This window comes from Corylus avellana, chromosome 9 (genome assembly GCF_965113065.1).
Source record: "Corylus avellana chromosome 9, dhCorAvel1.hap1.2, whole genome shotgun sequence".
Taxonomy (NCBI): Eukaryota; Viridiplantae; Streptophyta; class Magnoliopsida; order Fagales; family Betulaceae; genus Corylus; species Corylus avellana.
Genome location: NC_142498.1, coordinates 3,405,197 through 3,430,764, shown reverse-complemented (window position 1 = coordinate 3,430,764; position 25,568 = coordinate 3,405,197). Strand labels below are relative to the sequence as shown.

Genomic DNA, 25,568 nt, shown 5'->3' with positions numbered 1-25,568 from the left:
CTGTTTTCGATTTAGCCCCATGATGTTCCAAAAGTCATAAAGTAGCCCCCTAAACTACCAAACTGTCGCATTTTGGCCACTCCGTTAGTCAAAACCGTCAGTCTGGACGGAAACTACAAAACGACGTCGTTTGGTTACGGGTAAGTTACAAAAATGCCCTTCTATGTTTTTTTTTTTTTTTTTTTTTTTTTTTTAAAAGAGGAGCAAAACAGCGCCATTTTGCTTAGGTTAATTAAACCCTTGTTTAGCGTTTTCCCTCCACGCTTGAACAAACCTTCTTCTCGGCTCAGACTTCATCTTGTTTCAGCACATTAAAATCCAGTTTTTGGGTTCAATATTCATGAAAGGCCAAGTTTCAATTTCAAATAAACACAAACACCATCGGGAGTTCATTTCAGCTCCGTGAACAGAATCTGTGGAAGAATAGTGCAACTTGATAACAACCCCATTTCATGAAATTACAGAGAAAAGTTTGCCACCATAATTTCGTCTTTGAAATGAAACTATTATTAATAAAGAGATTAACTCAACTATTATAATTTTTACAACCCCATTTCACGAAATTACAATCCCACATAAAAACACCCTCAAATCTTAGCCTCTAACTATTGGACAATCCTAAGAGAACCGACAAAAAAACAAAAAAAACTCCAGGGCAGAAAACAACACCCAAACCCATCTATGGGAATTGAATTTGGTTTTTCTCTGCAGTAGCCATGAAATCAAAGAATGTGAATGTTACAGATCAACAACCCGGCTAGTGGGTTTTGATGGAATGATTTCTGGGTTGGACGGAATGATTTTTGGACGGAATGATTTCTGGGTTTTTGGGTTTTGCAGGACAACGACGTGAAGACAGGACGACGGACGATCGGCGTGAGGGGGACCACCGGCGCGATGGGCTGGATCACCGGAGCTGTGCGTGTGGAGAAGAGAATCGACCACAGTTGTGCGTGAGGGGGAGGGGGGGAGCTGTGCTGCGTGGGATTGATTGAGAATGGGGAAAAGGGTTTAATTAACCTAAGCAAAACGGCGCCGTTTTTCTTCTCCTTTAAAAAAATAAAAATAAAAAAAAATACATAGAAGGGCATTTTTGTAACTTACCCGTAACCAAACGACGTCGTTTTGTGGTTTCCGTCCAGACTAATGGTTTTGAGTAACGGAGTGGCCAAAATGCTACAGTTTGGTAGTTTATGGGGCTACTTTATGACTTTTAGAACATCAGGGAGCTAAATCGAAAACGGCTGGTAGTTTGTGGGGCTTTTTTATATTTTTCCCTAATTTCTTTGTGCTCGAATGACCTCCTCTTTATAGAAGGCAAAGTATCTCTTTAATGAGACTCGGTCATTTTTTTTTTTTTTTTTTTTGGGCGAGACTCAGTCGTGGATGGATAATGATTTTCAGAACAACTAGGTATAGAATTTTAAAGAAGAGCATTAAAGAATAGGCTGAACTAGTAAAAATATTATATCAAGTACTCCTTTTTTTTTTTTTTTTTTTTTTTGTGAGCGCAATTATAAAGTCTTCTAAATGTCATTATGCTCAATAGAATGCTACATGAGAAGTGAATGTTTGGCGACCACTCGTGATGTTAATTATTGGAACAACAGAATGATCGATTAGATTGGATCTAGAACAATGAAATCATTTAAAAGCTAGGGACTGTCATTTATTGTACTGTTCAAGAAAAACTGTATTTCTTCTTGAAGGTTTTCATGTATTATGTTTACTTAACATAATGCATGTACTTTCTTACAGTCAATTTGATATATTAATCTTGAGTTAATCTTTTGTTAATTACTTAACATAATATACTTGCGCGCGCTAATTATAGTCAATTTGACATATTAATATTGATATTAGGATACACCAATGAAATCGTATTTCATTTAAATGTTATTTAGTATTAAATATTAAAGAAATATTATGGATCAATAAATTCTTTATATTTGGTTCATCATCTTCTAGAAATTCAATAGCATGTGTGTGAGAAGGCTTTTCGAATTAGCCGACCCTAGAGAAAAAACCTAGAGAGAGAAAAATGTGGGGAGAAAAAATGTCGGCAACACATCATAAGTACTTCATATTTAGACAATCCAACCGACAGAAGACAGTACGAAATTCATCAGAACATGACTAGCTTATTCTGGTCAAGTTCAACATTAATGTACATATGGAGCTTTAAAACTATGAAAAATTAAGGAAAAAATTGCTGTGACGAGTGATGTGATGTGCTGTAACACATATGGCCCACATTGTGAAATGGCGAAGAATCTGGGCCCTCACAACCAATGGGGAAAAGGATCCTTTTCATTTTCTTCGACGTGCCGGTCCTCCTTTTTATAATAGTAGAATGGTCCCAAAAAAATGAAATGATTATTCTATCATAAAGAGAATTCGGGTCCCACTCAATGGCTGTGCATGGAAGGGCCTAGCTAGTGGCTGCTAAATTGTAAAGAAACCCCTTTGGGCTTGTTTGTTAAATTCCTTGGCACTATTCATTCTCCACCACACTATTCACTTCATTTTTTTCAAAAAAAAATATTCTCACTTTTATATCACATCATTTACTTTTTATTACTATTCAAATAAAAAAATCACTACAAAACAAAATTTTTTATTTTTCAATACCACTTTTTTATTTTTCCATACCAATCATTATTATTATTTTTTTTATTCATTTTTTCATGAACAGTACCATGAAAAATGCACAGTACTGGGGTCTTTAACAAACACCCCCAAATAAACCTCCTTCATAACTTGCCATCAAGCAGCAAACTGCATCGCAAAAATTATAGGTTCAAATTCGTATGATAGAAAATTTTATAGGGTTCTATTTTTCTAATTGGAAAAATATAAAAGTAAAAATAATTTTAAGTATTTTGTATTTATTTTATGCTTAGAGATAGAATTTTCATATGTTTAACTTTATGCTAAAAAGCCACCAAAAAAAAAAAAAACTCCAAAAAAATAATTAGTAATAATAAAATTAAACGTTGTCAAACCAGTTGAATTAGCTGTACATGTCACAGCCACTATTTTTGACACTGCCTAAAAACTGACCATTTTTTCTTCTTTATTTATTTATTTATTTTTGGTACGGTGCACATAACTAATTCTTTTAATTTGCAACATCCTGTAGTATTATGTTCACCAAAAATTCTTTCTGACCAAATGCCCAAGTGTCATAATTACTAACGTCAGGTAGGGAGAAACTTTAATTTGGTGATTGCAACACCATGCATTTTGGAGAATATTAGTCAAGTTTTCTTGGAGAATAATCGAGTCTTCCTGCAACCACTCGATCCCTTGTTCCTGGTTGTATCTCAAAAAAAAAAAAAAAAAAAAGTAGTCAAGTCTTCTTGCAATGTACGCATGCAGGGGGTTCTGATATGAAAATAACTTTAAAAAATAGTTAAATTAAAAGGCATATAATTAACCACAATATTGTCAATATATATATCAGAACTACGGTCAGATGAATTAACGTATAGTAATATTATACGTTAATGAAAATCGATGATTCACATAATCAAACTTTAAAAGCATACCCGATAGCTTCAAGAACTTGCATGTTAATTTATCCGTCAATGTCATCACTTGTAGCGTAGTTTGTACAATAATAGGAGATGTACAGGCGTTCTATTCGCTATGAATGAGATTGACAAATCTAAGTCATCATGCCACGTGGAGTCATGATTAGTATTAGCCATCCCTTGGGAACAGGGAATATTGTAGTCTTAGTCATCCTTAAGAGTCTTCTTGTTTTGGTAAAATTGTACTACATTATCGCAGCTCTATGAATTTTTACTGCACTCATCAATATCATAAACATGTGCAAATATTATGGCCTTGTTTGTTAAAGAATAAGCGATTTTCCATCGTACTGTTGACATTAAAAACAAATAATAATTGGTATAAAAAAGTAAAAAAATAATATCATAAAGAGAAAAATTTCATTTTATAGTTATTTTTTAAATTTAAATAATACTAAAAATATAAATAATATGATATAAAAAGTAAAAATATTTTTATGTTGATTATTTTAGAAAAATGAGATAAATAGCATAATAGTATTTGGTGTAGTTAGCCGAACATTACCTATAATCCCTGCGGACTAAACTCGGCCAAAATCTAGAATAATAATAATAATAATTTTTTTTTTTTTTTTAGAAGGCTTACCAAACGAAAGGTTTGTAATTAGATGAGTAATACCACTACAAAAAAACAAATTTTTTTTGACGGAAATTTTCTGACGTTTCTTGGTGTCCGACATGTCAGAAAATTTTTCTGACGTGTCGTTTCTGACGCGTGTTGATTGTCAGAAACGTAGGTGTCAGCAAAAAATTTTTACTGACGTGTTAGAGGGTAGAACGTCAGAATTTTCTGACGTTCTAATATACCACACGTCAGAAAAAATTTCTGACGCGGTAAATGTACCACGTCAGAAAATAATTTTTTTCTTTTTTAAAATTTTTTCTGCAGGAGTGGTCTAGAGATTAAATTAATTTAATCTTTATTAATTTAAATTAATTAGAGATTTTTTCTTTATTAATTTATTAATTTTCAATTCAATTATTTTTTTTTTTTAGGAATTTCTCTGCACCCCACTCGAGTGGCCGGTGCAAAGATTTTCGTTTCTCTGCAGGAGAGGTGCAGAGAAACGAAAATTTTTTTGCTTCTTTTCTCAATTTTGCTTCTTTTCGTTTCTCTGCAGGCCAGGAGTGGCGCACCTCTTTTGCTTCTTTTCTCAATTTTTTCTTTCTCTTTTCTTTTCTCCGGCCAGCTCGATCTCCATTTTCTCACTCTCTCTCTCTCTTCTTTTCAATCTCCATTTTCAAAAATTCAAACCCAAAAAATCTTCAAAAAATCAATCTGAAAACCCAAAAGCCAAACTCAACAAATCTTCAAAAACCAAAAAATCTTCTTATCTTCTAGAAGAGATCGATCTCTTCTTCTTTCTCTTTTTTTCCTTTTTTTTGTCTTCTGCTTCTCTTCTCCTCTTCTCCTCTTCTTTTTCTTCTTCTTCTTCTTCTTTCTTCTTCGATTTGCTGCTTTCATTGTTTCCCTCTAGATCTAGAGGGAGCTGCCGTGCAATCATGTGCAGAGAAGCAGGCCAAGGAGATTGAGAGAGGAGAGAGAGAGTGTGTGAGAAAACGTGCAGTGTGGAGAATTAATTAAAGGGAGAATGAGAGAGGAGAGAGAGTGGGAGAAATAAATGAAGGGGGAAAGAATAAAAAGAGTAAAAAGTTGAAGGAAAAAAGAAGAGGGAAAACTTTTAAAATCCCGCCCATATTTTTGCAACAGTATTGAGGAAATTTCTGACGTGTCATGTGTAGCACGTCAGAAATTCCTGACGTGCCAGGTGTAGCACGTCAGGAATTTTTTGACGTGCCACACATGGCACGTTAGGAGTTTTTATAAAAAGATTAAAATCTAATTAATATATTTTCTGACGGGTAAAGCACCACGTCAGAAAATTTAGAAAAAAATTATATAATTATTTATTTATATATATACAATAAATAATTAATTCTTGTATTAGAATTTTCTGACGTGGCGGTGTGCCACGTCAGAAAAATTCTGACGTGGTAGTGCACCACGTCAAAAAATTCTGACGTGGCGGTGTGCCACTTCAGAAAAATTCTGACGTGGCAAACATGGCAACGTCAGAAAATATATATTTTTTTATGTTTTAAAATTTGTAACAATTTTTTGACGTTTGAGTATTTAACACGTCAGAATTTTCTGACGTGTTAAAACTAACACGTCAGAAAATTCTGACGTGATACTATTCACACGTCAGAAAAAAATTCTGACGTAGTAAAATTACAACGTCAGAAAATTAATGACGTGGCAACAATACATGTACTGTAGCTACATCAGAAAATCCTATTTTTTTGTACTGTGCGTACCTTGGCAACCAAGAGGGAGGTATGGGTTTCCATCATAACCGTCTTTGCACTTGCAACGGTACCCATAACCGTTGTCGGGATCATAACATTTGCTGTTCCTGCCTCCACATACGTAATCCGACTTGGTCTGAGAATATTCACATGTTTCATTACTGATCGCCCAATCGAGAACCATCGGAAGTGTTCTGTTGTTTTTAGAGTGTAAAGATAATGGGAGGAGAAGTTGAACTGGTCTTGTTTAACAACAAAAGCATAGCTGCATGGATTGAAGCTCCATATTTCTGAGTGATTACCAAAGCTATATGCTTCCAAAGTAAAAAATTTCAATCCAGGTGGAATCTCTACCTTGCAACACCCAATCCCAGAGCAAGAATCAAGAATGATTGGCCACATTGCTAATGTTTTGACATACGGACATGCAGCCAATGGAGAAGGAAAAAGAGAAGAGAGGCAGGGGAACTTTTTTTGGATCTTTGAATTCATCTGAAAAGCCTTGTATTCACAAAAGAGAGATAATAAGAAATTTCTTGGATTCCTCATGTCTTTTTTTGAGTTGAGTTGAACTCCCTTTCTTAAAAATTAACGAAATAGCGCATTTCCTCCATTCTATCTTGGGCTTTCCGAGCCGGTGGCCGGCAAACTCTTTGAACACATGGGATTTTTAACAACTCATACTCACATGTGTAGACTCCAAGAATCTCTCTCTCACGTGTAAGTTTACGATTATACTCTTCTTCTCGTATCAAAACTTTCAAGCTCTGTCAAGTGCCATCCGCCACCACCAAGAACCCAATATGGTTTACTCACAACCAAACCATAAGAATATATTGACATGTTTCAATTAATATGATCTAAATCCCAATTTTGCTATATTATATACGTCATCAAAAAGAAAAAAAGCATGAGATGTTAAAGGGGTGGAGTCCGTTGTGTCGTGTGCTCGATAATTAGTGAATTGAAGAAATAACATGGAATAATATTGAGACATATATACAACCATCTCTTTTTATAAATTCAATTAATCAACTATTAGATTGTGGACTCATGTGAGTTCCACATAAATTTAACGGTGGATTTATTTATTCACTATATAAAAATGGTTAAAAAAAAAGAATTTTATCATTTCTCTTTATCATAAAAGAAGATATGAGAATTTAAGGATCATTAGAGAATGTTGATCCATTTGGTTACTATTTATTGGCCACAATCTTAACCTCATTTTTCCAAAAACCTACAAAAGACAACCCAATATTGCTTCAAAAAGTTAAAAGACATGTTCCACTCGTCATCAAAAATGCAAAAATTATAAATCGCCTAGGAAAAAAAATCTTAAAAGTTGCATTCTCATTAATTACTTTTTGCAATTTATTTATAAAAGCTAGGTGATATAAAGTGGATTGTCAAGTGATGCTTTTGCAGCCATCTCACGGACGTTGAATATATGCAATATGTTAAAATATTGATTAAATGAATAAATTTATCTCTTCTTATTAAATTAAATTTTTAGGATGTTAAAATATTAATTAAATGATTAAATTCATATCTTTCTATCAACTTTAACTTATGAGACAATTAGTGATTTAACTTTGGTATTAAAGCCAGATGTTCTAAATTTGAACCCTAACTCCGTCAATTCATCTGTCTTCTAAATGACATTTCTCAAATTATAATGAACCATATTCGTGTGAACATTATAATTAATAAACGTTCATAATAATATGTTCGAATATTAAATGAGATATACTTAATACAAACTTGAACATTCAATACTCAACTCGACTCGAATACAACCCTAATTAAAATGGCCAAACCTAATTAGAGTAGGTCCACCGAAAAATGCTGTAGACACGTTTAGCCGTCGGCTGCGACTTCCTTCCCCTAGCTACCCTTTGACTCGTGAGTGGGATATATGCCACTATGTTTGTGGAGCTGCAAAAACATCATATGAATTTCAGAAGTGGGTATATATATATATATATCAATCACAAAATTCCACAAATGCTTATACTTGGTGATCACCTGATCAAAATATAGTGGGTAATTATCTGATCAGATAAATATAGTGGCATAATGCTTATCTCCAAGAAGTGGTACAAGCACGCGATATATAGACCTTCTTCTGTACTATAAATATAGAAGGATCAATCAATTCTTACTAATCAATTCATATTATAATTAATCACAAGCAACTGCAAGGCCCATTCCTGGCTCGCTTAAAGAAATAAAGAAGAAGAGGAAAACTAAAGTCCCAGTAATGCCTTGGAATTGAATACGATGCCAAAACAATTAATAGCCATCATCCTTAAGCTATGTACTACATCATGCCACATATTTGGCCGTGTAACACACCCGTTCCATATTAAAAAGACGAGGAGTAGCCTACATAAAATTTATACTGGTTTATAAAAATTGGGTAACTTCGCTAAAGACTTTTGAACTTTCACCCGATTTAACAAACCTCATAAACTTCAAAATCTCACAGTTTTGTCCCCTGAACTTTCAATTGCCACGTGGGTCTCGGCCAGCAGACCCATAGACCCACTTTTTTTTAAAAAAAAAAAAATTGGAAGTAAAGGTAAATTTGATTTTTTTTTTTTTTTTAAGGGAAAAATACATTTTACCCTCCTGAACTATCTACTCATTTGCACTTTGACCTCCAATGTTTAAAAAGTGACACTTGACACCCCCAAACTTTCAAATTGTTGCAATTCGACCATTTTGACCTTTTTTTATTTTTTTCCCAAAAAAAAATTAAAAATTAAGGGGTGTCTGGTCATCGGCGTCAAAGGGTACTTCAAGAAGAGATGAGCTTGCAATTGATGACATCGCCATTAGAGCAGTGATTTCTATCCTCAGTGGGTACGTCGGCCGATGTTTAAACGACGTGAGTTTTCTGGAAAATCTTTGAGAGGCACTATAGTAATTTCACTAACTAGGTTGGGTGCAAAATTGGAAGACGTGGCATAAAAATTCCACGTGAGACGCACGTGATGTCATTTCTATCTACTTAGACAGCAATTAATAACGGAGGTTGTTAATTGCAAATTTTTAAAACGTTAGGGGGTACATTGTATATTTTTAAATATTGAGGTTCAAATTGAAAAACACGTCAAACTTCGGGGGGTAAAGTAAATTTTCTCCAAACTTCAAATTGACTAGTAATTTTGGAGTTATAAAATAGATGTGGCTAGCGCTTTTTCTGGGTCATTACAAATGGTATCACTGTATCAGATCCACCCAATAATATCAGGCCATGTTGCAACGAGGATGTCAGCAGTTTATGATATATATATATATAATCAATTCCGTTCGTATGGATATTGTGGTGCAGTGAGCGTAGGATTATGGGACAATTATGGGACAAAGAAGGGGCATGCGTTCGGAAATACCAGGTACAGTGCTTCAGTGGCCAAAAACACCCTTTTAAGCCTGGAATAATACCCATTGTCGTGAAGATATATAGTTGATTTTTGTAGAAGCGACCCATGCCCGGCAACGATGACACTATATATACTGCCTTTAACGCCCTCTTCATATCTCTCAACGTCGAATATACACAGTAATAATTGACTTTTATCATATCTTCTATTTGTGGAATTTTGTGATTGATATAGGGGGGGTTGTTCATCTTCACCTACCACCCATGCACACAAAGATTTTCACTTGTTGCTCGAGTGGTGTTTGGCGGTAGTTGAAGAATTGTTCGGCGCGGTAGAGCCAATCGATGGCTCGCTTTCGTTGAAGTTGGGAAACTCCAGCAATAACGTGCGGGATGGGATGGTTGTAACTTGTAACACCACGAAAAATTAATTAACTGGTAATTAATTTTATAGCTCGCCTTTCAATCTCATTCCATGATGAATAAGACTCAGGAATTTCTACTACTCAAAAAGAAAATACTACACAACGCAAACATTATGATTGTTATCATTTTATCAGCATTAATCATTATACAACCGAAGCACTGATCTACTAAAAATTATTACATTAACTAAAACTACACTATATATATCATCGTTACCAAAGATTCAGACTAAACCTTAATATACAATCAGATGAGAACCACACCTCATAAAGCGAATACTACTAGTTTAAATCTCATTTCCCCCATTTTTTCTTGTGCGAACATGTCAAAAAAAAAAAAAAAAGTTTAGCTATTGGCTTCAACCTTGTCAGGGCCAGCTAGACCACTAGGCGAATGAGGCGCTCGCCTAGGGCCCCCGGATTAATAAGGCATTTTTTAAAAAAAATTAGGCCTAATTTTCTTTTTTTTTTAATAAAAACTTAAGGCCTCTAATCATGATAAGTAAGTAATTTTAAAAATGTCTCAATTTAATAATGCCCTACTATAATAAGCTCATGGTAAAATAAGACCAATTAACCAAGAAAAACAAATATCTTTATACTTAAAAAGAGCCTATCTACCTATGCATTCGAAATTATTTGATATTGAAAGATCATTTTAACCCTACCTAACCACCCACTTTCTTTCCTTTCTTTTCTTTCTTTCTTTTCTTCTCCACTGCTGACAGCCTCTCCTCTTATCTTCTTTTTTCTCTTTCCTTAATTTCACTCAAAACAGAACGTGATGGAGATAAATTAAGAGAGAGAGAGAGAGAGAGAGAGAGAGGCTAGGCGAGAGAGAGAAACATGTGTATCAATAAGGTAAGGATTCATAAAAAAAAAAAATTGATTTTTTTTTTTTTTTGGTAATGTTTATTTATGTGCTTGATTTTTCTTGTGGGTTTTGTATGAGTTTTTGTCAAATTTTTTGGTGGGTTTTGTTTGAAACAAGTGTATCAAAGAGGTAAGGATTCATAAAATAAAATAAAAAATAAAAAAATAAAAAATAAAAAATGATTTTTTTATTGTTGTGTTTATTTTTGTAAGGATTAATAAAAATGAAAACTCTAAATATAATAATAATATTAAAATAAATATTATTTAATTAATATATAAATATTATAAAAATAAAAAAGGTCCCATTTAAAAGTTTTACCTAACACCCAGAAAACATTGAGCCAGCCCTGAACCTTGCCCCTTTGACTCATGACTGGGACATACCCATCAACTCATGAGTGGGATATATGGTTGGCCATATATTCTGAGATGTGGGTACCTAGTCAAAAGCATGGCCATGCTGATTATCAAAAGAAGCCATCTAAATTGCTTGCCCCCACCAATTTTTCAGTGATCAACATGTGGGTTATGTGCTTAAATAGCAGGCCACAAATTGATTACCCCCAAGCATGCCACTATATGTTTGTGGAGCCATCAAAGGATCATATGCAGGTCGATCAATCAGAAAATTCCACAAATGACCAAAATATTGTGGGTTTTCTTATCAGATATATAGTGGCAGGATACTTATCTCCAATACAAGCACACCATAGCTGTCCTTCCTAGTGTATAAATATGGAAGGATCAAAATCAAATCACTTCATATTATATAATTAATCAAAAGCTATCACATGTTTTTAACTTTTCAAAGGCGCACTAAATCATTGCTTTTAATTAAAGGCAGTTCAAGTTCAACCTGCAACAGCATATTCTAGAAGAAAAATAAATAAGACAAAGACAAAGACTTGAAAAAAAAAAAAAAAAAAAAAAAAAAAACACCTCTATCAGTGCTTTCTGATCCAAGTATAAATATGAGTGCTTCACATAGTTATGAATCTACAAGAACAAAATGCGATCATTCTTGACAACATTGATTCTACTTAGCTCATGCTTTGATATTCTTGGAGCTCTTGGGGATGTTGGGACGGCCACGTATTATGTTCCTCCATACTTGCGTAAGTAGAAGCATATTACCTTAATTATTGATATTCTGTTTTAAATATTTAATATTTAGAGATCACAAAGCCTTTTTTTACAAAAATCAATCAAAATAGAATGAAGTTTTTGGTGAAATAGAACGGTAAGAAGGCATATATATAAGCATTTTCTCGTTTGTACAAGCACCATAATGATTTTAATATGGTAATTGGAAAGTAAAGTATATATTAAAATAAAAAATTTGCAAGTACTCTGTCTAAAATAATATGGTAATTTGCACAATCACACATTAGGATTTTAATAGAAAATGTTTGAGAGTACTACAACTTTTACTATAATCCCTTGATTAACGTGAATCTGTATTTTATGAAATTATACGCTTGATGAATTATCATGTCAATTTGTATATAATAAAAACTGTTGTGTCACTCACCCATCTTACTTGGTTTACTATGTTGATAAAGCAACGAAATGCAACGGTGACGACCAGAATCAATTCCCTTCGGATGGACGTTTTGGTGCTGTGAGCGTGGCCTTATGGGACAACGGAGGAGCATGTGGTCGGAAATACAGGATACGGTGCATTAGTGGCCGAATGCGTCCGTGCACGAATAAATCCATCGTCGTGCAAATAGTTGATTTTTGTAGAAAGGACCCATGCCCAGCAACAATGGCACTGTCAAGAACAGCCTTTCGTGCCATCTCAAGATATCCCTCCAAAATAAACGTCGAATATATACTGTAATAGCCTTCTATCATCCCTTCTATTTTAGGAATAATAATCATTTTACTAACCAATCGTGCTGATGTATTATTGCATTTTGTTGTAGGATTTAGCGAGTGCATCCAAGCCTCAGATGCAAGAGAATTTTGGATCCATTAATGTTTCAAGATCACCTGGATTTGAATTCTCTAAATAGTATGTCATTGAATAATTTAATTTCTCTGAATCATGTGAGATTGTAAGAGGGGAGCATTGCTTCAATGAATAAAATATAGTCTTATAATACACTTTTCCAATCTTTTATTTATTTTTCTTTATTTTTTGGCAGAAAGGGTTTCCACTCTTTATTTTTTAATTATAGCAGAAATAGGCTCAAGCCAAGACGATGATGGATGAGAATGCATTTACAAGGTGCTTGCGCATTTCTCTTCAAATTCTAGGTGTTGTCTCAGGAAATATGGATGAAGAGTACGAACTCCCTCCAGGTATAATGGCGTCTGCATTTCAATCAAGCGAGAGACCTGCACAGACAGCCCATTTGTTAAACATATATCTAAAACAGTTTCAATTCTTGTTTTTGAAGATTGTAAGCGGGATAAATAAATGAAAACAAAATTAATCCATTACAAAAAAAAAAAAAAAAAAAGAAAAAAAAAGGGCGAGTTTTATTGAAAAATATACAAAATTTCCAGAGCTATAGCTGACTATAGAAAAAGTTTTTGAGGCTTAGTTCGTGCAGATGTTCCTGCTTGATGATGACTTGATCTTAGCACATTTGTGAGATTGACCTATCATCCTAAGTAGACCTTCATGACCACAAAGGATCATTATGAGCATATGAAAATCTTCTCAAGTGCCAACTCTGACTTTCAGGTCAGGTGACAAGATTGCATCAAGTAAACTGGTGAAATCAGCAGGGTTAATTGGGCATTGGTGGTAGATCTCTTTGCTTGCTGGAAAGCGATTAGTGGTAGGTTTCTGTTATGCGGTTTGGAAGATGATTCCATCATGCCTTATATGGTATCTTTGGAGGGAAAGAAATGATTGGAGCTTTGAGGACCGTGAGAGGACTTTAGTAGAATTGAAGGCTTTTATTCTTTAAGACTTTTTTATTGGGCTGCAGCTTTTGACTTAACATTACAAACATTTTTTTTTTTTTTTTTAATTTTTAGAAATTTTTTGGGCTACTCGCTAGATGTCTCTCGTCTTGTATATTTCTGGTGTACTTAGGTTGCACCTTTGCTCTTTCAAATAAAATTGTGATTACTTATCTAAAAAAGAAAGACTAACCAAGCTACAACAATTTTATCAATTCATATCTTCGCTATGAGCTAAACTAATACTATTATTTTTTCCCATAGAGAGAGAGAGATCCAAATGGGAAATGTATTCAAGAGAAAAGAAGACTTACTGCTCGGCGGAAAGCAAACATCTCTTCTTGGCCAGATAGCATTGATATAATACCAGTTGGGGCACCTCCTGAGCCCACGTTGCCTTCTGCTAAAACATTTCTGCGAAGTTTCCCGCCTTCTATCTCTGTTTCAAACTGGAAACTGGAAGCACGAAAGCACACTTGCTCAGAATCTCAGAGAACATAACTCAGACCACCAAATTAAAAACCATGACAGACTGACAGGCTAATTTGTCAAAGAAAGAAGTGTTTATCAAGAATGAACTGTTAAGTATAGTTGGCACTTTCTGAAGGACCCATATAAAAGCATCATGATCTTTTAGTATGCAATGGCCTGTTGAGAAAGAGTTTGATGCGTAGCTAAAATGTGAACTGTTCAACTATTTGAAGGCATTCAGCAACAAAAAAAAAAATAATAATCAGCAGGTTCTAGTACAGGCCTAGAACATCAACATTGCTTAATATCGAGATCTCATAAACTGATATCTATCAATTTAAGATTTTTCTGTACAAGTAAAATGCTTACCTCTCCAAGTCAAAAAGTGTACCCTCTTCAGTCCCTTGAAATAATTCATCAATTGAAGAAACTGCTAAACAAAATAGGCAGCAGTGATGATTGTATAACTCATCGATGAGGGTGATAAACCGCCGTGCCTGAGAAGAAGCACAAGCCCAATTTTGTTTAAATGAGAAAAAAGATGTGAAGCAAGCACGTGTTTAGATGAGTGTATATGTAAAAGATAGGAACTCAACTATGTATTAATATGTGTATATATTTAAGATCCAGCTGAAGAGCTTAGAGGAGGACATCATTACCACTTGGCTCTGATTCTAACAGGGACAGTTTTGTCTTAAGCTTTCTTCCTCTACCTCTCCCCTTAATGTGCTTTGTCTGATCCAGTTTGACAATTAATGGATTTGAATTTGCAATATTGGCAGGTAACTACAATTGAAGCTTAAAGTGATATAAAGTAATTATTGTAGTGAATTTCCTATATGCTTTGTTTAGTTCCATCCCATCCCCGCTCAGTACCATGCTTGGCAATAGAGGAAAATACCACCAACATTATTGGGCCTACAACAAAAGATTTTTTTAATAATTGTTGGTTGAAGCTCAACCAACTTAGGCAAACATGTGACAATCACACATATAAACTCTAACAAGTAAAAACAGTACCTTGTCACGGATTCGCATACTCATACTCGGAATGTCAGATATGAAGACAGTATGATAATTTTCTGCTACTGCAATATAATCTGCAGCACCTACCTAAAGACAATTAACAATGAGGTCAAATGCACATACAGACGTACAGTACCCCTAAAATAAAAAAAAATTAAAGAAGTGCATCTTAAGTTGAAGAGAGAGTAATTGTCAAATAGTTTGTATTTCTACGCATCTATGGTATCGATGGAAGGAAGGGAACGTGAGTGTCTAAAAATTATTATGAGTTTCATATGCCTCAAGAAAGGGTGCTAAAAAGTTGCCCAGTTGGATTCCATTTAAGAGCAGTTAGTAGAAATGCCATTTAACTTCTATTACAGAGAGGCCTCACTCTTCTTTTTCACATTTTTCTCTTACTTCTAAACAACATGGCTATGTTTGCCAATGTTTTTGTTTTTTTGTTTGCAGTCACTCAAAACAAATACATTAAAAAACAACTCAAATCACTCCCCAAAATACAAAACACTTTTTATAAATGTGTTCTTCCCATGTAGGAATATTTTGATAAAACATATGTTCAACTTTTACAGAGGTAAGACCTAATTTATTATATAAAAAGTTTTTTTTTTTTTTTTTTTTTTTTTAAAAAGGAAGATTAGGTTAGCCAAAGTGGATAGCTGTGCGTGGTTGCATGGCCAGCCTATCTTGGTCAAGGTAGCCGCGCAGCCACCCTTGTATTGGTCAGGTTGTCACGCCACCTTTGTCCTAGTCAAAGGTGGTTGCGCAGTCACCACCACAGGCTTGGGGTTGCCGCAAGGCCACCCCTCTCCTCCACTGAGAGTGGCCACATGGCCACTCTTTTTTTTTCTTTATAATTTTTAAATTTTCAGGTTTTTTTTACAGGTAAGGCTCTACATTTGTTTGAGTTTCTCAAACAGATAGAAAAACATTTTATTAAATGTTGACCCTACCAAAACACACTTCTAAAAACAATTCTCATCTTTATGTCATTTTAAAACATATTTTCAAACCAAAAACACAAAACACTCTCCAAAATACATTAACATAACCATAATTCTACTAGTTGAGTCTATTGTGAATTTCTTTTTTTTTTTTCTTTTCTTGAAGTTCCCTAGAGCTTAGCTTGTTCTAGCTTAGGCTACTAATACATCATAGTTATAACTTTTAATCAGTTAAAGAAGTAGTATCCTGGCAATAATCTAGTTCCCTTTTTTTTTTAATAAGAAAAATTTGGACTATTTCTCGATTTGTGTGTATCACCCTTGCAGGGGCCATGCTAATCTTCTCTATATCATTCTAATTTTGACAATAATCTACTTTATAAGAGGTGGGACAATAAGTTTGGAAGATTAACTTGTTAAGTGAAAAACTAAAGATAAAAGAATACGAAGCTTCAATGAATATTGTGGGTAGAAAAACCAATATCATATTAACAAAAAAATCATCATTAAAAAAACAAAAAAAAAAAGCTAATACAAAGGCAAGCATGATACCGGCCGACCACAAAGATACTCGAATGTGAACCTTGCCACTCCCTCACAGCTTTTAGAAACCTCCAATTTTCTGATCTGATAAACATGAATATCTTTGAACTGGATAAGGTAATTTATTAAATGAATAACATATGATAAATAAGTACCTGCCAAACATCACAGGAATAGTATCTGTTGTGATTTGTCCTCCCAATTGGTTGGTGACTTCACACCATATTTTCTCAAACTCCTTTACACCAATGCCATCTAAAGGCCAAAAGTAATGAGCCTGCATGTTTTTATGGAGCTCAAATTTCAATCACCAGAAAGAAACATGAATACATACGCCAAACAAATTATACATAAGCTTTGATTTTTACATATGTGAAAAATATGTTAGTATATATTGTATACATAATGATGTGTGATATCCATCAAATTGAGGAAACAATTATGACTAGAACAGCTATGATAATGGAGCATTAACACGAGCTAACCAACTTGTTAAAAAATGAACTTAGCTGAAATGAAGATATTCATGTACATGAGAAGATATACAAGAACCTATAGATTAACAACTAAAATAAGAACAAAACATTTAAGAGGTAGCAACAAAAGCTGGTATGACATGGGAGAGAAGGCTGAGATGGCTCAGATGTACAGCCATGTGGCATGTGCAATGAAAAGAAATTTCTCTGGCAAGAAGTGATTGATGGCACAAAAGGACAAAAAGAGACAAGAAAGATATCATAATATGGCAAGAAACAAGCATTATCTTAATAATATACAAGGATTTTTGATAACTAAATATGAAGATTGAAATCGTAACCCCATTGGGGACCTTTATGTCCTGATTTGCCAACCTTGATCATTTTTTTCACCTACCTCTATATATATTATCTTCATATTTATAATAATTAGGTGCCAGTCCTAGAACTTGAGACACTTGGTACAAATGTGGGATGGGATCCGGGTAGGTCTTAGGTGGATTTTTTTAAAATAAACATCTACTTAATTATTTCTCTGATGAATATTTCTTACCTCAGGACAAAAAAACAACCTTTAATTAAAGGTTTGGCCGAATACTCTTGTTAACACTGAGGTACCTGCTATTTTTCTTGAATATAAACTAAACAATTACAATAATGAGAGCGAAAAAGATTGGAATAGTTCTGAATTTGACCCATAAGTTTCATAATTTCCAGAGGTGGAAGACAAAGTTGCTGAGTATCTAGCTGTCTTCACTCTGTCGTACAACAGCTTAGCATTTTAATGATAAAGCTGCCTATCAAAGAGAGATACAATCTGAATGGCGGATAAAAATGAATAAAAAAGTACTTCTGCAATCTACAAAAATAAAATTAAAGAGAGCACCAATGTAAAAACACATTTATGGAATCTGTTAGAGAGAGAGGGAGAGAGAGACCCTGATTTTCGATAACTTTAAGAACACATTTTCATTTATTGATTGAAACATCAAACTGACCTCCTGTAGTCCAAAATTTAGGAATGGCAATTCAGTGGTTGATAAATCCATTTAAATATTGTGATAACTTCAGTACCAAGAAAATACATTGATAAGATGTCAAAAGGTTATGCTAATTTTATTTTATAGTTTTCATGTAGTCATGGAAATATCTATATACACAACAAATGACACAGCTTATAAGTACTTTCTCCCAATTTTTCCCTTCTAAGAATCTCTAAGAAGTTCTTACTTGATTAGCTCCTTCCAGCACAATTGCGAGTCATGATTCCATACTTGTATTGGAAAAGAGAGAGAAAGAGAGAGAGAGAGAGAGAGAGAGAGAGAGAGAAACAATAATTAAAAGTACTAATCTCTAACCTCATCTATAGATCTTTGTGCAATAAGACGGCGATAATCAATCTCACTTCCAATCAGAACAATCTCACAATGCTCCTCCAATTTGGCAAGAAATTTTAGGAATATCTCCCACTGCATACCGTCCTGCATGAAAAATTTGTTGAAACAAATTAAACTTAGTAATAAGTACCATCCCAAAAAAGACTCTGGAAACCCTTTAAAAAATCTAGCAGATGACATTATTTGCAACAATCAAGCAAGTTTTACAAGATAACTTGAAGATATATTAGCAAAGAATTTTGAGGTTAAAACGTCTTCATCAATTCTCACCCAAGAAGTTACAGAAAGTTAGAAACAGTCGAAACTGATATAATATCAATATATATTGCCAAATGCCAAGAAATGCCATTACCAAAAAAAAATCAGGATTCAAATCAGTTTTTTCAATGAATTTTATTGAAAGAACACCTGATTTAAGTCATTTGGTGCTCGATTACTGGTGGCCACAAGAACAGTTCCAGTACTCAACAATCTGCTGACAATTCCAGATAAGGCCACAATAGCAAATACATCAACAGTCTGTAATAGAAAGCAAGAAATCTAAGTCACAATGAGTTGCAAAATCAATGAACTAGTTCTTTCAAAAACATGCACTTGCCATTATGAATACCCTCATATGAACAAAACATGAAGTGATTGTCAAAATTTAAATAGTGAAAGAGGGGCTGAAAGATGCAACTCAACCTTATAAAGACAGATTTACCATTTTTAACGTCCAACTTCCATAGATAAAATAACTTATCAAAAAAAAACTTCCAAAGATAAAATAATTAGAAATTTTGATAAAGAGACTGACAAAGAGTATGGATAATAAATTTTCTAAATGAAGACAGGATAATCATAGAAGAAGCGGACCATGAATCTTGATTCAATAACTCAACCTTTTTTACTGCATCATATAAAAATCTAGGAGTGCTCAGCTGTCAAAATATGATTCATTCTACTCAATCATAGGCCTTTTGTTAGTTCTCTCTTACATATCAACTTCTATTTGCATAATCATCAACAGTAGTATGGTAATAACTTATACTGATCAAGGATACACAATCGCTGTCTGAATAAACTGACAAAAGGTTAGGAATTCACCCCTTGCTATTCTGAGGAACAGGCAGAGCCCACCACATCCCACTTCCTTTTTGGTCGCCTGTCTCAAATAACAGTTCTTGCTTCCTTTTTCAGGGAACCAAAAAAAAAAAAAAGAAAAAAAGAAAGGCCTCCTTTACTAGTAAAGCAAATTCATTAAAAACGCAAGGGGCACAACCCAAGTACACAAATTGTATACATGAGAAAAATACCCAAAAAGATCAAGAATGAGGAAAGAGAGCACAAAAAATCTACAAAACTAGAGATATTGAGAAGGGCGCTAATAGAGATCCATCAAAAAAGGATTTAAGAAAACAAAGCTATGGCTCCAAACTCGTCTTCTCACAATCCTCAAAGCTTCCGGCATTCCTTTCTCTCCAAATGCATCACATTAAACAAAAAGGGATGCCAAACAATATTAAAAATCTTTCTGACCAAACCTTCCTTTCCAACACGCCAAGAGCTCCACCACTTGTTTGGGTATAACCTGCTCTGCTCCAAACATCTGAAAAACTAAATTTCACAACTCTCTTGCAATATCACAGTGAAGAAGAAGGTGATCAGGAGTTTCTCAACCCCACCGGGCCACCCCCCCTCCCCCTTCCTTTCCAACACGCTAAGAGTTCTACCACCTGTTTAGGCATAACTCGCTCTACTACAAACATCTGAAAAACCAAATTTCACAACTCTCTTTCAATATCATAGTGAAGAAGAAGGTGATCACGAGTCCCCTCCTCCCCTTTTTACACATAACACTAGTCTATCACTATAATGTGACGCTTGCGGAAACTTCCATCCTTATCAAATGTTAGACAAGATGAAAAGTCTATTTCAAATTTGAATATATAAAATTTCATCTCTCCTTATTGAACATGCAATTAACGCCCAATAGCCCTTTACTCCATTTACCTGAGGAAACGATAACAAAAATCAGTTTCGATTGCACTTCAAGAGACTTTGGAACTCATGTCTGGCCCACGAGGGTCTCAAAATCAAAGCTCCAGGGCAAAACATAAAACATATACTAGACAAAGAATTTAAATAACAATTTTTGATATTGACTTTTAAATATTTAGTCAATATGCAGTTGATGACCAACGGAAGCATGTATCTTTTTAACTTAAGTAAGCAGCCATGCAAGCTTTTGTCAAGGCATTAACAAGGTTAAAGGGTGCAAATGACAAATCATACCTGGATTTCATCAAAGCAAAGAATGCTAGCTCCTCTTTGATCCGATCGCCAGTCAAAGAGAAATTTGTCTGCCACAGCTGGAAGAATATTTTTCATTTGTACCTCTTGCTTATACCTTTCTTCTGCAGCCAGCCACTCCTTGACTTTTGTATCAAAGGGAAGATTCATAATCCAACTAGAAAGGCTAGACTGCAGAGACTTCTCCTCCACTTGATTCTTCCATATCTTATGCATATGTTCATTAATTTTAAGCATAGCCTGAAGATAAAGATAATAGAACATAATTTACTCTCTGTGTTCAAGTATACAACAGTTAAACAAAATAGATGGAGTGTTTTCAATAGACCAACATAGAATGCAAGAATAATTATAAAACTTTGACCCAATGTTGTCAAAACACAACCAAAAGCTCACCTCATGAAAGTGATACCTTCTTCGATGTTTAACAATTCCCTCAGTGGCACTATAAAACATATCCATAAGCATTGTCTTCCCTACAGTATCCACAATCGTATCTTCAGTTAATTTTTTTCTTATGAGTCAACCAATTTCAAAGAAGTTAAATGTCCAAAGAAGCTAGGCGTTGTCGTATGGAAGATGGTGTCCTCTTGCCTTTTGTGGTGCCTATGGAGGAAAAGAAATGATAAAAATTTCGAGGACCGAAAGAGGATGTTGGAGGAGCTAAGTCCTTCTTTTATTCTCTTTATACTTGAACAGCTGCATTTTTAGCTTCCTTGGTGATTAGTCTTAATAATTTTCTTGTACTTTTTATTTCTCCTCCTAGTGAAGCGTTTGAGCTTTTAATGATATTTTGATTACTTACAAAAAATGTCTAGAGAAGCTAAAAAATAATTGTGAAGGCTACCACTTCAATCTATTGTTCTCTGAACAATGACAGAATTATACCTAGGACGATGCAATCAAATGAGAAACAAAAGCCATTTTTTGCTCAAAAATATTTGTTTTCCGGATAAACATTAATAAAATTTAGCAAATTACCACTTCCAACATTGCCATATATATATAGCCCTCTTGGGGCAGGAGGAGCAGTTGGACGGCGACCAACAAGTGAATCTAGCTTCCTCTCTCGGTTGAGGTATGAAACCCATTTCCCCACTCCTGGTTGTACATTGTCAGATTTTTTCCTAAGTCAAGTGAAACTCCATTAATATGGAAGCAAAGTGAAGTGCAGAGAAGAAAGTGAAGTATATTTTCAAATAATAGAATGCTTGAATAAATTTTCATCCACTAGTTTAAACCATAATTTTAATACAAATGGCACACCCCCAACACACCCACCGCCCCACCCCAAAAAAAAAAAAAAGAAAAAATGAAAGAAAGAAAGAAAGAAGAGTAAATTATCGCCCAACTGCATCATTTTCTTGGGTAAACTGTAACTCTTGAAGCCAATTCAAACAACCTCATGGTAGAAAATTCAGATGTTAGACACTAGTACATGAAAGCTGACTTCCTAGCCCAGAAAAAGAGTCATTTTTTGTAGACTTATGCATGCCTATTTTATCTTGTTCAACTTACTTACAATGTCGCAAATTACACGGTAGACATGTTTCTTCGTGAATTTTACAAGTGCATGGTAGGAGGCTGCAGTCATGTAATCGATTTCAATAGATGATAGAAGAGCAGCAGTGGCAATGATGACGGCTGTAAATGAGGTTGGTGGTGCAATGGGAGTGATGAAAGACTGGGAGGGCTGTGGTGATTGAATGCAGGAGGCAGGTGATCTAGGCTAAAAAGGTGGTAAGGTAGTGGTCATTTGAAATCGGTGGTGAACTGTTGGATACAACTGTGGTGGTGTATGGAGAATGTGGGATAGTGAAACTGGTGCAGAGATGACTTTTTTTTTTCTTTTTTTTTTAAGGTCATTTGACTTAATATTCTTTGGTAGTATAGTATATATAAATTGGGAGCAATAAAAATTTAAAAATGCCATTGAATACGGCCATTAATATTGGATTACAGCAATATAAAGAGCTACTACTGCAATTGTTAACAATAGCATTTAGGCACTACAAAATTAAGACCTAGTATTCCAATTCAGCAATGCTACTCTCACAAAAAGTTTTTATATTAATGCCTGTGACAAGAAAAAAGTTACTCATCACAGTCATACAAGAAACCACCTGCAACTCCCAATCCATTAATTCTTTTTCGCCTTGGTCTTTCATTTTTATAATATATATAGGTGAACTTCAAGTGGCCACAGAATTTAATAATATATAGGTGGACTTCAGGTGGCCACAGAATTTAATAACATGCAATTATGCTTTAAGTAGCATTTGACGGTTTCCTTCGGATTTATATACGAGTCTTCCAGCTTCTGTAACACTTGTTATCAATGAGTTCATTCAAGATCACAATAACTGATCTCATCTATATTCTATTCTCATCAGCTTTGACAATAATGGTTATAGCCCTTGTTTACTTCAGTAATTAATTTGTTCAGTGCTCCTATACTACATTAAGCACAAAAAAAATAAATAATAACAGTATCATCTAATGGGCCTTCAAAATGCTACAGTAGTATATAAAATAGAGTTTAACCTAAACAATTTGGAAGGCACAAATTCGTATGATATGACTTTAATTAACGGTTCACTATTACTTCTTCCAGATCACAACATTTCATTGTTAGGGATTGTTTGGCAAACTATAGAGTTGACTCAATTCAAATCTTAGAATAAAAACTTTTTCAAGTTTGAATTAGTTTTAGTTTGTACACAATTTGTTTAAACCATCCATTATCAAATTTTAATCATTTTATGATACATGCATACACTGATTTTGGAAACAAAAATGACGAATTAAGAACCACCTTCTCGATTTTACACAATTTGAAGAAAAAAAATGAAAACCTATGATACTGTTCACGACTGTCCCAGTTCTATGGTTTGCCAAACACCCCATTAGACATTTTGATGTGCCTGGTCAATTTAGTTATAAGGTGACGTTGATGGCAAAGAGCAATCACTGACATGGGTACTTGGTCCAAATAGGAATTTGCTTAAGTTTTGTGCCTCACCGGAACATCCATTTGTCAACAAATTTACTTCGATGCTTTTCCACTGACATCCATATATCCCCCTTCTGCTTTAGTTCGGCTTCCTCCATCAAAAGCCTTCGTCCTTCATTCTCCCTGTTGTTCTCCCAGTTAGCTAAGTTTACCTGTTAAATTAGAAGGGAAGATGCACAAGCATTCAAAACTAAGTGTAAATAGTCTAAAGAGTCTAAATAAATGACAATTGCGACAGCTAATGTATTATAGTATAAGAAATCCAAATCATACATGATATTCCTCCATATCTCTTTCATACTGCTCCAACCTCCCAAGTAATTTCTCTAATTCTAAAGCAACCCTTTCCTGGAAAGGATCAAGTTGTAGCTTCCCCTGCTCAATCAGATTCCTGTATTGTGCCAGCGGTCCTGAAGGAGAAAATATCATATAATAATCTTACTAAGAACAAGATGATGTCATTGAGAAGGTCTAGATGAATCAATGAATTGAAAATCAATATGAGAAACTTAAATAACTGAAACCGTGTACTTAAACAACAACCAATCCGCCGCACAAATTCCCATTTATTCTCTTTCCTCCTTATGATCCGTTGGTCAAATGCAATACGAACATCTTAAGCCACTGGATAGAATATAACTCACAAAAACCTTAATGTGTGTATCTATGCAATAAAAAAAGTAAGGGTCCGTTTGGTTTAGCAATTTTAAAAATGAGGTGTGAAAAATAGCGATTTCGAAACTCCATTAATGAAATTTTTTTTAAAGCGCAATTAAGCGTTTGGTAAAATCGCAATTTGACCTTTAAAATTTTGTGCTTTTAAAACGCGTCCCTTCATTTTTTTCAAACAAACTCACAAATGGGATACTTTCCACGACTTCGTTTAAAAGCACACTTTTAACCTGCGAAATTGCTGCCAAACGGACTTTGAGACTTTGAGTCTTAATACAACTCTAAGTTTAATCCACCATACATTGTAATAATAATGGTTGGGGGTTTCTCATTGGGATATATGTAACATAACCCTTTTCATACGACTCTGAACCAAGTCAATGTGCAATTGCGAAGGTCCTAAAATTCTTTCTTTCATTCTCGCCAAAGACGCTCAGTTTTCAGCTGTGACCATAACCGTATTCTCCCTCTTCTTTGTTTTTTCTTCAATCATTATCGAAATAAATAAGACCATACTAATTAGCCACCAAGAACAGGTCTCAGCCCTGTAATGCTAACATTCACAACATATCAAGTTTGTGTCATAATCATCCTTGTCATGCCGTAAAGACAATCTAGCAAATAATTAAAGAAAACTTCGATTAAACACCAGCACATCTATAGAATTCCATTCTCTTTATGAAACTGCTTTCTAAACTAGCTCATTTAACGGAAAAGGTAATAAAATAAAAAATGCACAAATGAAATTCAATGCACATCGCATATACTAAACCTACATAGAGAGAGAGAGAGAGAGAGAGAGAGAGAGAGAGAGGACCTGGACGCTTAGGGGAAGAAAGAGAGGATGGATCACAGTAGAAGCGAACCGCATTGAAGCGAGACTCGAAGGTTCGACGAGCAAACCCTAGAGAGAAAAACGACGAAGCAATCGACGAGGCTCTTCTCATTTTCTCGACTCTCTCAGCGATCGAGGAATTTCAGAAACAGAGCACCTCGGACTCGGACTCGGAAACATCAAGTTCGCAGTGCAGTGAAGCCGTGTGGTCTCTCTGCAGCCAACACACAGAGAGAAGGCGGAGTGACGTGGCCAATAAAAGGAACTGCCACGTGGGAAAAACTTGGGGTTTTGCGCCGTGCTGGGGGGAATGCGTGACGTGGATATAAACTTGGCCGCTGGATGAGAGTACGACAAGGTTGTCGACAAATCTCACGGTCAGAGT

General features: G+C 34.7%; 2 protein-coding genes and 1 non-coding gene across 3 annotated transcripts; 1 reads left to right on the top strand and 2 right to left on the bottom strand.

The window, feature by feature from the left end:
* Positions 1-11,604: 11,604 nt before the first annotated feature.
* LOC132190215 (EG45-like domain containing protein) lies at positions 11,605-12,589 on the top strand. The gene is made up of 3 exons (XM_059605136.2): positions 11,605-11,710; positions 12,158-12,434; positions 12,524-12,589. The coding sequence occupies exons 1-3, from the start codon at positions 11,605-11,607 to the stop codon at positions 12,528-12,530; spliced, it is 390 nt and encodes a 129-aa protein (XP_059461119.1). The 3' UTR covers positions 12,531-12,589.
* A 66-nt stretch (positions 12,590-12,655) lies between these two features.
* LOC132190214 (AFG1-like ATPase family protein) lies at positions 12,656-25,383 on the bottom strand. The gene is made up of 14 exons (XM_059605135.2): positions 25,166-25,383; positions 23,950-24,086; positions 23,686-23,828; positions 21,645-21,790; positions 21,060-21,139; positions 20,646-20,903; positions 18,780-18,890; positions 18,333-18,455; positions 16,654-16,775; positions 16,508-16,577; positions 15,006-15,098; positions 14,355-14,482; positions 13,829-13,970; positions 12,656-12,938 (listed from the first exon to the last, which is right to left on the bottom strand). Exons 1-14 carry the CDS (start codon positions 25,293-25,295, stop codon positions 12,822-12,824), a joined length of 1,800 nt encoding a protein of 599 aa, XP_059461118.2. The 5' UTR covers positions 25,296-25,383; the 3' UTR covers positions 12,656-12,821.
* On the bottom strand, positions 16,239-16,343 carry LOC132191193 (U6 spliceosomal RNA). Its single transcript, XR_009441222.2, has one exon. It is a non-coding gene; the product is annotated as a U6 spliceosomal RNA (small nuclear RNA).
* Positions 25,384-25,568: the final 185 nt, after the last annotated feature.